A 13,687-nucleotide genomic window follows, 5' to 3' on the forward strand; every position below is an offset into this window, starting at 1 on the left:
TCCCAGACACACGCTGGCGAGTCTCCAGAGGAACCAGCAGTTCAAGCCAGCTATATATATATATATATATATATATATATATATATATATATATATATATATATATATATATATATATATATATATATATCATTCCTCATTATCTCTGATCATGCAGGTGCTAAACTGCTTAACCATAGGCCTCATAATATTGAGGAATCCACTCATCAAAATATTTTATTTAAACAGGATCTCGCTTAATATGAAGTTAATTAGAAAACTAGTTTTAAATAAGGAAATGTTCGTTGATTTCTCATATTTTTATAGAGACAAATCAGCAAGTTGATTTGCAATTTGAAATTCAATTCGAGCCTGCAAAGAGGGAAGAGGAAAACACGAAGAAGGAGAGGAGGAAGGAACACACGAGAAGGAGAGGAGGAAGGAACACACGAGAAGGAGAGGAGGAAGGAACACACGAGAAGGAAATAAGAGGTAAGGACAGACACAAATGGGAGGACAGAACGAGACGAGAGAAGTAAATACAACAGAAGTAAATACAACACAAGTAAATACAACACAAGTAAATACAACAGAAGTAAATACAACAGAAGTAAATACAACAGAATGAAAGAAGAATCCAGGAGAGGAGAGACCAAGAATAGAAGAAGAACATTTAGCTCTATAGTTCAAGCTCTCTTTCACAACTGGCTTTACCAGCATCTACTTTATTAAGCTAATTAAAATTAGTCAACTGTTGTGGATTGTATCTTGAAGAAGGTCAGTCGATGGGCTGGGAATCTAGGTGCCATTCTCCCTAGAGTATCCACAATAAGTCTTAGAAGCGTCTTGTCTCCCCAACAAAGACAAACTAACTAGAGGTAACATGACCTGCAACACACCGCGTGTTGCTGGTCATAACCCACACTTCTTCTCATTTATGCTAACTCACTGCTATATATATATATATATATATATTAATTAATAATGGTTTAATTTAGTTTAGCATTTGGTGTTCAAAGCAATCTGTTGCAGAGTCCTCAGATAACCTTTCATGCAGAAAGGTTAACCTTTCGTACAGTTTTCCCAGATAACCTTTCATCTAGAGCCTCGCTCTGGCTATGATAAACGGTATATAAATGTTACATGTAGCAACTCCTTACTTTAGCTTATTTGATGCGTTACGTTATACAAGGTGATTACGAATTGAATGTTCTATTACTGCTGCAGGTAGTTGTTCAACACCTGATGTTCAGCTACCTGGAGGTTCACACACACACCACACACAGGGATCACACTAACGTGATGCATCAAATGAACAAATCCACAAACACATCCTCGTCACGGCCCTTGTGGATTTGTTCAACTGGAGGTTAGTTGGTGTGTGGAAATCTCTCCACTTCATATGTAGCAGCACTACATTAATGAGCCAATATGATGCTGCGTCAACTGTAGAGTTTATTGATGTGGTTGTGGTGAAGGGGGAACATGTGGCCACTCAGATGTATACTGTATAACATACAACAGGATACAAGAAGAGTTCTCCACAACATTTAGTGAACATCTAGGCGGTAGGCCTCAGGAGATGGTGTAAGGTAGGCGGCTAACGATAAACGACGCTACAAGCTTACACACAGAAATCACAATTGCGTGAAGCATCAAATGAACAAATCCACAAGGGCCGTGACGAGGATTCGAACCTGCGTCCGAGGGCATCCCGCTACAAGGTTGAGGACGCTGGCCACTGTCTAGCGGGTGGAAGGAGGGGAAAGGAATGGTGCCCAACCACTTGGACGGTCGGGGATTGAACGCCGACCTGCATGATCCAGCGGGTGGAGCGAACTGGCAGCCATGTAGTTGGGCCACCGAGCAAGCGGATGATCATGGATGTCAGCCACACATGCGTCAGACTGACTCTTGCTGCACAAGCTGACGACTCATGAAGATTAAGCCACCCAAGAGGTGGCACGGGCATGAATAGCCCGTAATGCACAAGCTAATGAGTTAAGACATGTAGAGACGAGGCTGGAGTCTGGTCCTAGCAGCTAGAACTCAACCCACAGTCTCTGTAGAGGCGATGTACCGCGTCTGGGAGCCTCGTTATATCTAATCGTGTGTTTCAGTCTGATAGGCCTATCAACCAGCAGAGGTTGATAGGCCTACAGCCTATCAACCTCTGCAGGGTTATCTAGCACAGACAATGTTGACGCCATCGACCCATAGCGTCTAGATTCCCGCGCTTTACTGAAATTAAAAGCATTTGTAATACTGATGTTCTTTTGGTGTGATGACTAGTGACCTGGATGGGTTAGGTGGGTTGCTTGGGTTCAAGCAAATTTTGATCAAGTAAAACCACTTCATATTCGACGTTCGTGCTAGGAACTGCTCTAGTACCATCCTCGGTCATTACGGCACCGTAAATACACCACCTCAACTACCATTAACCACCTCACCAACCACAACCATCATCAGTTATTACACCATGACTACCACCCCCTCTCCACCCCCCCAACCACCACCACCCACCACCACCACTACTACCCTCCCTCCCACCACCACCACCACTACACCACCACCACCGACCACCACCCACCACCACCACTACCTTCCCTCCCTCCCCACCACCATCACCACTACACCACCACCACCCACCACCACTACCCTCCCTCCCCACCACCACAACCACTACACCACCACCACCGACCACTACCCACCACCACCACTACCTTCCCTCCCTCCCCACCACCACCACTACACCACCACCACCACCCTCCCTCCCTCCCCACCACTACACCACCACCACCCACCACCACCCTCCCTCCCTCCCCACCACTACACCACCACCACCCACCACCACTACCCTCCCTCCCCACCACCACCACCCCCATCACCACTACCACTACCCTCCCCACCACTACACCACCACCACTAACCTCCCTTCCTCCCCACCACCACCACCCCCATCACCACCACCACTACCACTACCCTCCCTCCCCACCACCACCCACCACCACCACTAACCTCCCTCCCTCCCCACCACCACCACCACCACAGTGAGCCCTACTCGTCCGATAACAACCAGTCTAACGACGTCGTTCCAAGAGAGATTTCCATGGTGGTGGGCGGGCCACAGTTCACCCCCCTCCCCGTAGCCACTTACCACATCACCAAACAGTACAGCTCCCAATACTCCCAGTTTACACACCTTTATCATCGTATTCTTGTGTGTCAAACACAAGTTTGGTACGTTTGTGGCTAGTTAAAACAGTTTAATTTTTTAACGGAGTGGCAAAATCGAGAAAAAAGATCTAGGTGCCAGATTCACGAAGCAGTTACGCAAGCACTTACGAACGTGTACATCTTTTCTCAATCTTTGGCGGCTTTGTTTACAATTATTAGACAGTTAATGAGCTCCGAAGCACCAGGAGGATGTTTATAACAATAACAACAGTTCATTGGGACGTTTTCATGCTTGTTAACTTAATAATAAATCTAACTAAAGCCGTCAAAGATTGAGAAAAGATGTACAGGTTCGTAAGTGCTTGCGTAACTGCTTCGTGAATCTGGCCCCTCGACCTTTATTTCTCGATTTGCCATTCCGTAAAGAAATGAAACTGTTTTAACTAGCCACAAACGTACCAACCCAATCATCCCACCTAACCTATCAGGAGCGATTGCGGAGGAAACGTCAGTATTTCGGCGCTTTAATTGTTAAATATAAACAGATATTTTAACGGATTGGTCGACTCCAAAATACTTAAAATTGATTAATAAATTACTAAAATAAATATTACTAAATTACTAAAATAAATAATAGTAAAATACTAAAAAATACTAAATTACTAATCAAATACTAGATTAATCGACCAAAATTGGTCGATTAATACTTAGCAAATTCCTAAGGATGGCCGAGGGAGGGATGGAGGGTAGGCGGAGAGGAGAGAAGGATGGAGGATAGGAAAGAAAGAGAATGTGAGTGAAGAATGGGAAACAGGAAAATGAGAATAGAGTAAAAGCGATGAAAGGATGGAACGGGAAGATGAGAGGGAGATAGAAAATGAGGGAACAGTGAGAGGGGGTTAGGATAGAGGTTAGGAGAGGGATAGTAAGATGGTGAGTGAGATAGAGGGGGGGGGGGAGTGAGGGATAGTGAGGGAGAGAATGAGGAAGGGGTGAGGGAAGATGGCAAACAATGCTGTTAACGAGACTCTTATCTCTTAAAGAGATAGAGACTCTTTATCGAGATAGATAGAGATAGATAGAGACTCTTTATCTCTTAAACCATATACGTTTATGGCATCAAATGATGGTCCGAAATACTGAAATGTACACATTGTGTAGATGTACAGGATATGTAGGTGTACACATTGTGTAGATGTACAGGATATGTAGGTGTAACATTGTGTAGATGTACAGGATATGTAGGTGTTACATTGTGTAGATGTACATGATATGTAGGTGTACACATTGTGTAGATGTACAGGATATGTAGGTGTAACATTGTGTAGATGTACATGATATGTAGGTGTACACATTGTGTAGATGTACAGGATATGTAGGTGTACACATTGTGTAGATGTACAGGATATGTAGGTGTAACATTGTGTAGATATACAGGATATGTAGGTGTACACATTGTGTAGATGTACAGGATATGTAGGTGTAACATTGTGTAGATGTACATGATATGTAGGTGTACCCATTGTGTAGATGTACAGGATATGTAGGTGTACACATTGTGTAGAAGTATACAAGGTACATGATATGTAGTTATATATGCTATGTAGATGTGCATGTTATGTAGGCATATATATAATCTACAGGTGTTCATGCTCTGTCAATTACACATGTGTAGATGTCACAGCATCTTTATTTTCATTTATTCATTTAAATAAATTCATTTAAATGAATAAATATTAATTTAAATTAAAAGAAACCAAGAGTCTATGTATGTTCCATAATTAAATATTTTGCTAATAGAAATAGTTCGCCCATAATTAAAGTTGTGAAGTAGTTTAGTAAACTGAGAGCTACATATTAAATTAAATACTGAAGACTAATGAACAAATCCACAAGGGCCGTGATGAGGGTTCGAACCTAGGCACGGGATGCTCCCAGATACGCCTTAGTCAACCGTACCACAACATGGTAAAAAGAAGCCCTTGTAGATTTGTTCATTTGATCCATCAGGCTATTGTGATTTCTGTGTGTACTGAAGACCAAGCCAATGAATTCTAATTACGAACAAATCTGGGTTTTAGATTTTGAATATTTGCCACATTCTAATACTGTTTATTCTTTGAAATCGCTTACTCATATAATATGTGGAGTGAATAGTGTCTGGGATGCTCCCGGACGCAGGTTCGAATCCTCGTCACGGCCCTTGTGGATTTGTTCATTTAATATGTGGAGAGTGTAAAATAATAAATAATAAATCCTTATCTCACATATGTATTGAAATACATATTTTACCGTGGTCAACACTTACCTGTAATAATTCAACTGAATTTAATGTCAACCCGACAGCCTATATGCTATACTGTAACTCTTTCGTTTACAAAATGCATATATTTTGCATTTTGCATATATTTTCTGCTATATTGTCATATAGCAGCCCTCAGCTGTCTTGAGGTTATCTTGAGATAATTTCGGGGCTTTTTTTAGTGTCCCCGCGGCCCGGTCCTCGACCAGGCCTCCACCTCCAGGAAGCAGCCCGTGACAGCTGACTAACACCCAGGTACCTATTTTACTGCTAGGTAACAGGGGCATAGGGTGAAAGAAACGCTGCCCATTGTTTCTCGCCGGCGCCTGGGATCGAACCCAGGACCACAGGATCACAAGTCCAGCGTGCTGTCCGCTCGGCCGACCGGCTGGTGTACTTAACGTTATTAAGTAACTGCTATATTCTGTAAATGGAAATCTCACTTTTCCAATATTATGTATTCCAATAATTTTCTTGATTTGCCAATACAGGTCTGTTATTTCAAGCTTTGTTAGTTTATTTAGATATTAAAAAAAACCCACTTTAGAATAAGCTATATTAGAGTAATTATTATATGACTATATGTAATTATTATTATGAGTAATTATCAAAAGAGGGCACCAAGCCTGGAATATTCCGTAAGGAAAGGCAACTTACTCTACATTGTCTCCTGTGTTTTGTAATGTTTCATTATAAGTGTAATAATTAATTAATGACATTATGAGTAATAATTAATTAATGACATTATGAGTAACAATTAATTAATGACATTATGAGTAACAATTAATTAATGACATTATGAGTGTAACAATTAATTAATGACATTACGAGTGTAACAATTAATTAATGACATTATGAGTAACAATTAATTAATGACATTATGAGTGTAACAATTAATTAATGACATTATGAGTAACAATTAATTAATGACATTACGAGTGTAACAATTAATTAATGACATTATGAGTAACAATTAATTAATGACATTATGAGTGTAACAATTAATTAATGACATTATGAGTAACAATTAATTAATGACATTATGAGTGTAACAACTTATGTAGTTTGCTTTTGTATTTTTCATGTATTCTGCACTATGTTACATCAGAGCATTGTATTTATTATACAATGCATAATTATAATAGGCAATATTACTTTCCCTAACATAAAACGGCATTACAGTATTTTCCCTTGTATAATTAGGAATTTACCTAATTTTGTAACAATTATAAAGGTACAACTATTTATGAATAAAGTTATAGAGTGATTTATTAAAGTAAATTTAATAATTAAAATATAATTGAAAATTTGACTTCAAGAATCTGGCCCCCTGGGCTAGAACACCTTGCTGAATCGAGCAGAGGAATGTTCTGACTTATATTTACTTCAGCCCGTCCTCCAAACAAAGATCCAAAAGTGATTCCATGCACCCGCCAAACCCCCTGTTTATGAATGAAAAGCGGTTTACACACGACTCACAACTGCTGACGTTCGAACATATCCGGAACAAGTGCTTCACTGACGAATTTTGTTCGAATCGCAACGCTGTAAATGCTTCACCCACGTACTACAAATACAAATAATCGCCAACAGAACCTAAACACCTAACCTAACCTAACCTATGCCTATATATGCACAATATGCCAATATATTATAATATTAATTTATACTTGCGAAAATTCCCGTTTTGAATGAACAGCATGTTAAAATTTATGAATGCGTCTGTGGGGTTGACCGCTGGATGTAATGGACTTGAGTCGAGGACGGGTTGATTTACTTATAAGTTACTTACACAGCTCCAGCACACAAGGGATCCCGGCTCTCAAACCCAAACACTCACAATAATAAGAATTCTCTTACCTTGGGATCCGCTTAAGTTTGCCCTTTTAACTGAAAAGAAGAAAAAGGAGAAATTAGTTGTCATCTTCCAGTAAGCGAGGGGCAGGTCAGCCTCCTGGAATGAAAGTACTCATAGTAACGATGTAGTCGTAGGTACAAATATGTCGCCATGGACCACCAGAAAGTACATTTTTCTAGTACTGAATTTGGACAGACTGGAAAAGTTCTAATATTTATCTTGCTGATAAAACCTAACCTAAGCCTAACCACCCAAAGCCTAATACATGCCATCTGAGGCCTAATATAGTACATATATGTACTATACTAAGCCTAGGAATATTTGTTTTGTTTTCAGCTTAACGTTTCCGAACTTTTCAATAGTACAAAATATATACTAGTATAGTACAACATGTGACTTACTGGGGTTCCATTACTACATATTACCGACCACATAGTTACAACAAGTACAGTCATTTCAGGAGGATGAGTACAACAAATTACATCATACCCTTACATAAAAGTATCTAAAAGACATTAACTAGACTTTAGGAATACGTTCCCCCACACACAACAGCCTGGCAGAACGCGAGGACACGAGAATGTGTGGAGCAGTGCACGAGGTTCACATAGGCCTGGCGTTAGGCCTACATACATGCTCTCCCACCCTTACCGGTTCATTGGCTGCCCTAACTACCCAATTCCGAGCAATTAATCGACCAATCGAAGCAGGTAATCAACCAATCGAAGCAGGTAATCAACCAATCGAAGCAGGTAATCGACCAATCGAAGCAGGTAATCGACCAATCGAAGCAGGTATTGTATGATAGCTGCTTCCCAGTGACACAGATGAGTGTGATGATGATGATGATGATGATCTAATGATGATCTAATGATGGTGATGATGATCTAATGATGGTGATTTTGATAATGATCTAATGATGGTGATTTCGATAATGATCTAATGATGGTGATGATGATCTAATGATGGTGATTTTGATAATGATTGTGATGGTGATGATAAAGACAATGATGGAGATGATAACAATGAAATGATTGTGGAATGAATTGGATTGTGGAAGGAATGGTTAATCAATCTCTTGTGGACGGTCGGGGATTGAACGCCGACCTGCATGAAGCGGGGCCGTCGCTCTACCGTCCAGCCCAAGTGGTTAAACACCGCTTTGGAGCAGCCGCGTCTCCTCTAGCTAAAGGAGAAGAGACACAATTGTTGAGAAGAGTCTGAAAGTCAATACTCAAAATTTCCACACTCAGTGTTTCTAAGTGTGTATATCAGATCTAATTTACAATTAACACGGGCGGCCGAAAAGACTCAACCAAAGCTGAGAATGATGGAACAGAAAAAATAATAACAGATGAATTAAATCGGACCTTGAGAGTAAAGTGACATAAAATTAGCCATCAAATGAAATATATCCGCCGCAACCCGTTCTCGCAAATTTAATAAGTCAATATTGACTTATTAAATATGTGTATAGGTGACATACTTAACATAATAGATACCCATAAAAAGATTCATAGAAAACACCGACCTTACCTAACCTTGTTAGTATCTTAAGATAAGCATCTTATTGCTTCGTAATTACAATTATTACCTAACCTTTAATAGGTATAGGTTAAGTAATAATTGTAATTACGAAGCAATAAGATGCTTATCTTAAGATACTAACAAGGTTAGGTAAGGTCGGTGTTTTCTATGAATCTTTTTAAGGGTATCTATTATGTTTAGTATATCACCTATGCACGTAGTTAATAAGTCAATATTGACTTTACGAATTTGCGAGAACGGGTTGATCCGCCGAGAGGAAATACAGGAAAGTGAGTCCGCTGGCGACCTGAGGAATGGAACAACCAGATGCAGGAGAATCTGGAGTTTGGGTTCTGAAAATCATCTAGATTTCTTAACATATGAAAAAAAGGGTTTCGGGAGAGAGATAAGCAGGTGTAGTGTTATTATTTGAGGGCGGGGCGGTGACGGGCAAACACCAGGCCTGTGTGGGGTCAGTAACCTCACCTGTCAGTAGCCTGTGTGGGGTCAGTAACCTCACCTGTCAGGAGCCTGTGTGGGGTCAGTAACCTCACCTGTCAGTAGCCTGTGTGGGGTCAGTAACCTCACCTGTCAGGAGCCTGTGTGGGGTCAGTGACCTCACCTGTCAGGTAGCCTGTGTGGGGTCAGTAACCTCACCTGTCAGGAGCCTGTGTGGGGTCAGTGACCTCACCTGTCAGTAGCCTGTGTGGGGTTAGTAACCTCACCTGTCAGTAGCATGTGTGGGGTCAGTGACCTCACCTGTCAGTAGCCTGTGTGGGGTCAGTGACCTCACCTGTCAGGTAGCCTGTGTGGGGTCAGTGACCTCACCTAGTCAGTAGCCTGTGAGGGGTCAGTGACCTCACAGGATAGTCAGGAGAAGCCATCCATTTGCCAAGTTAGTCAGGCACAGGAAATTGTACCCTTATCTCTCACCCAAATGACCCCGATCCTCAAAATGCCCAGAGAGAGAGAGAGAGAGAGAGAGAGAGAGAGAGAGAGAGAGAGAGAGAGAGAGAGAGAGAGAGAGAGAGAGAGAGAGAGAGAGAGAGAGAGAGAGAGAAGAAATTCAAGATAGAACGAAAAATGGAATTGAGAATATACTCGAGAAAGGAAGATTCGAAATATAGAGTTCAGTTGCAACATTGCTTTGTAAAATGCTGATCATACGATGCCTTGGGCATACGACACGAGCACAAGGATATTTACGATCCTTAAACACAGCTATTTAAGATGTTGTGAGTTCCACAGAAAATCATTATGTAGTGAATTTCTGAAATGCTGCATCAAGATGGTATGAGCTTGTCCTCACAGTCAGTCTCGCTCAGTCGTGAGAGACCTAGGAGAAGGTTGTAAATATTGGTTCTTCAGTGATACATTTGTACATTTTACCATTGGGAAGAACACAAGTTGTTTGAAATCATTATATTTAAGAAAACCTATTTAAATAAGTAGTAATAACCTTTAAAGACACACACACACACACACACACACACACACACACACACACACACACACACACACACACACACTCTTTGGACCAAAGAGCTAGAGCTCAACCCCCGCAAACACAATTAGGTGAGTACACACACACACACACACACATACACAAGCCTCGCTGCTGAGTTGACAACGCTCGGAGGTCGAAGTCCTAATGACCCGGGTTCGATTCCCGTCGGAGGCGGGAACAAATGGGCAGAGTTTCTTTCACCCTGATGCATCTATTCACCTAGCAGTAAATAGGTACCTGGGAGTTAGACAGCTGTTACGGGCTACTTCTGAGGATGTGTGCGTGAGAGACAAATATATGTAATAGATATAAGAGGGAAAATAGATTGGTTAAAAAGGCGGGGTCCAAGAGCTAATAGCACGATTCAGCAGCCACAAATAGTAAACACATATAGTAAATACACACACACAAGCAAATATTTCCTTCCGTATATATCCATTAACGTTTAAATCCACTTAAGAGGATTAAAATTTTGGACTCAAAAGTGTTTGTACGAGAGCTCTTAAAACCTGCTTCTCTTCTTTCATTCACACGTAAACAGCAAGAGAAGACATTAGCATACAAAGCCTCGGGCCAGTAGTAACCAGACGCGAGAGAATAGAAGGAGTAAAGAAAGGAGGAGAAGCAAAGGTGGGAAGATAACGAGAGGAGTTATAGGAAGAAGACGATGATAAAGAGGAGATGAAAGAGCAGTAAGTTTGGAACAAATCCACATTCGAACAAATCCGAGGTTCGAATCCTCGTCACGGCCCTTGTGGATTTGTTCATTTGATGCATCACGTTAGTGTGATCTCTGTGTGTGAGCAGTAAGTTTGTTTTTGAGATATATACAAGAGTTGTTACATTCTTGTACAGCCACTAGTACGCGTAGCGTTTCGGGCAGGTCCCTGGAATACGATCCCCGCCACGAAGAATCGTTGTTACAACCAAGTACACATTTTACTGTTGCGTTAAACAGAGGCTACAGTTAAGGATTTGCGTCCAGTAAATCCTCCCCGGCCAGGATACGAACCCATGACAAAGCGTTCGCGGAACGCCAGGCGAGTGTCTTACCACTGCACCACGGAGACTATAGGATGAGGAAGAAGTGGATGAGGAAGAGCTAGAGGAGGAGTGGAAGAGAGAAAGCAGAGGGCGAGGAATATGAGAAAAAGAAAGAAAACGAGAGAATGCTAATAAACAAATCCACAAGAGCTGTGACGAGGATTCGAACCTTCGTCCGAGAGTACGTCCTGCTCTCGGACGAAGGTTCGAATCCTCGTCACGGCCCTTGTGGATTTGTACGTTCACAGTCTAGCAGAACAAGTAAGCTCATTCTTGTCAGTGTTTGCTGACGATGGTCAGCTAATGAGGCGAATCAGAACTGACGAGGACTGCTGTATATCACATGATATACTACACAATCTCCAGATATGGTCTGAGAAATGGCTACTAGACCTTTACCCTGACAAATGCAAGGTTATGCGGACAGGAATAAAACTAAATTATCGAAGACTCAGAGGTTTCCCACCAGACTAGTGCCCGAACCGAGGGGCATGAGCTATGAGGAGAGACTACGGGAATTAAACCTCACGCCGCTGGAAGACAGGAGTTAGGGGGACATGATCACCACATACAAGATTCTCAAAGGAATTGATAGGGTAGACAAAGACAGGTTAATTAACACAAGGGGGCACAAGCACTAGGGGACACAGAAATTGAGTGCTCAAATGGGCCATAAAGACATTAGAATTAGTTTAGTTAGAATAGTTAATAAATGGAATGCATTAGGAAGTGATGTGGTGGAGGCTGACTCCATACACGATTTCAAATGTAGATATGATAGAGCCCAGTAGGCTCAGGGAACCTGTACACCAGTTGATTGACAGTTGAGAGGCGTTCGACCAAAGAGCCGAAGCTCACCCCCCCCCCCCCCCGCAAGCACAACTAAGTGAGCACACAGAAGCACACCCTACAAACACAAGCAGATCTAAGCAGCAAGAGGTGACTATAACCAAAGCCGCAGCGATTTGACGGCCTGTCAAATCGTCAAAGTATATTCCGTCATTAATTCCTGTCATCCAGGCGGCGTCCCTCTGCCTTCCTCACACACACCCGCCTAAATATGCCACAATTTATGTTAAAGTGCTTCTAATTGCCGTTTTTAATGCTAATTATTTACAAAATCTGCATGCTGATGATAGTATTGTGCGTGTTCCTCTGCTCATTGGTGAATTATTTCAGGCGATTTGGCTCTTAATCGCCAATTTTCCGAGACCAGTTTTGAGGAACTTGATAATTAGTTGCATGATAATAAGTGAAGGATATAACAAGATGATACGTAGACGCGTTTTGGACGCGTCGTGTTCTGCTAGGATATGATGTGGTATGTTAGAGCAGCATGGTGTGCTGTGATAGGTTATGATGTGATATGTTGGAGCATAATGTGATGTGTAATGATATTCTGTACTATGTTAGGCTATATGTTAGCGCATGGTATGCTGTGCTGTGTTAGCGCATGATGTCTGCTATGTTATTATAGAGCATGATGTGCCGTGATATGTTATAACGTATGCTGGGGTATGCTAGAGCTTAAGGTGCCGTGCTGGATACAATACGTGCTGTTATGATGTTATGTTCCAGGATATGCTATGCTATGTGACAGCATGATGTGCCAGGATAGGTTGAACAATACTAAGATAACCTGAGGTATGTTAAGACAACCATTCTATTCTGCTATGTTTAAGGCAGAGAGAGAGAGAGAGAGAGAGAGAGAGAGAGAGAGAGAGAGAGAGAGAGAGAGAGAGAGAGAGAGAGAGAGAGAGAGAGAGAGAGAGAGAGAGACAGACAGAGAGACAGAGAGAGAGAGAGAGAGAGAGAGAGAGAGAGAGAGAGAGAGAGAGAGAGAGAGAGAGAGAGAGAGAGAGAGAGAGAGAGAGAGAGAGAGAGAGTGAGAGAGAGAGAGAGAGCCACACCGGACTATCAGGAGGGCGCAAGGTGGCGGACATTGCCATAAATCTCCCAAATCACTTTCCAAAACTTTGAAGCCAATCGCTCAAAATCGGGTGAATGACGCCTGACCTTGACCCGGGCCCCCGCGCGCTGGCCCCACCGGTAGTGACCCCTCAAGAATTTAATTCAAAAGTTGGAAGACGATCAATGGTGTTGTTGTGTGAGGTGTATGGTGGTGGGTGTCGTTGTATGTGTGTATGAGGGAGGATTGTTGGTCTCGTTAGGAGGGTGTATAAGGGGGCCGTTGGTCTCGTTAGGAGGGTGTATAAGGGGGCCGCTGGTCACGTTAGGAGGGTGTATAAGGGGGCCGCTGGTCACGTTAGGAGGGTGTATAAGGGGGCCGTTG

The 13,687-nt window shown here is 42.1% G+C and overlaps 1 protein-coding gene across 2 annotated transcripts in view; it reads right to left on the bottom strand.

Moving 5' to 3' along the window:
- LOC123773199 (uncharacterized) overlaps positions 1-13,687 on the bottom strand; it is a 394,183-nt gene that overhangs the window by 148,963 nt on the left and 231,533 nt on the right. For both annotated transcript variants that reach the window (XM_069315377.1, XM_069315378.1), the window contains exon 2: positions 7,319-7,348. In XM_069315377.1, coding sequence (XP_069171478.1) covers positions 7,319-7,348 — 30 coding nt within the window. The remainder of the gene's footprint in view (positions 1-7,318; positions 7,349-13,687) is intronic.

This window comes from Procambarus clarkii, chromosome 81 (genome assembly GCF_040958095.1).
Source record: "Procambarus clarkii isolate CNS0578487 chromosome 81, FALCON_Pclarkii_2.0, whole genome shotgun sequence".
NCBI classification, from domain to species: Eukaryota; Metazoa; Arthropoda; class Malacostraca; order Decapoda; family Cambaridae; genus Procambarus; species Procambarus clarkii.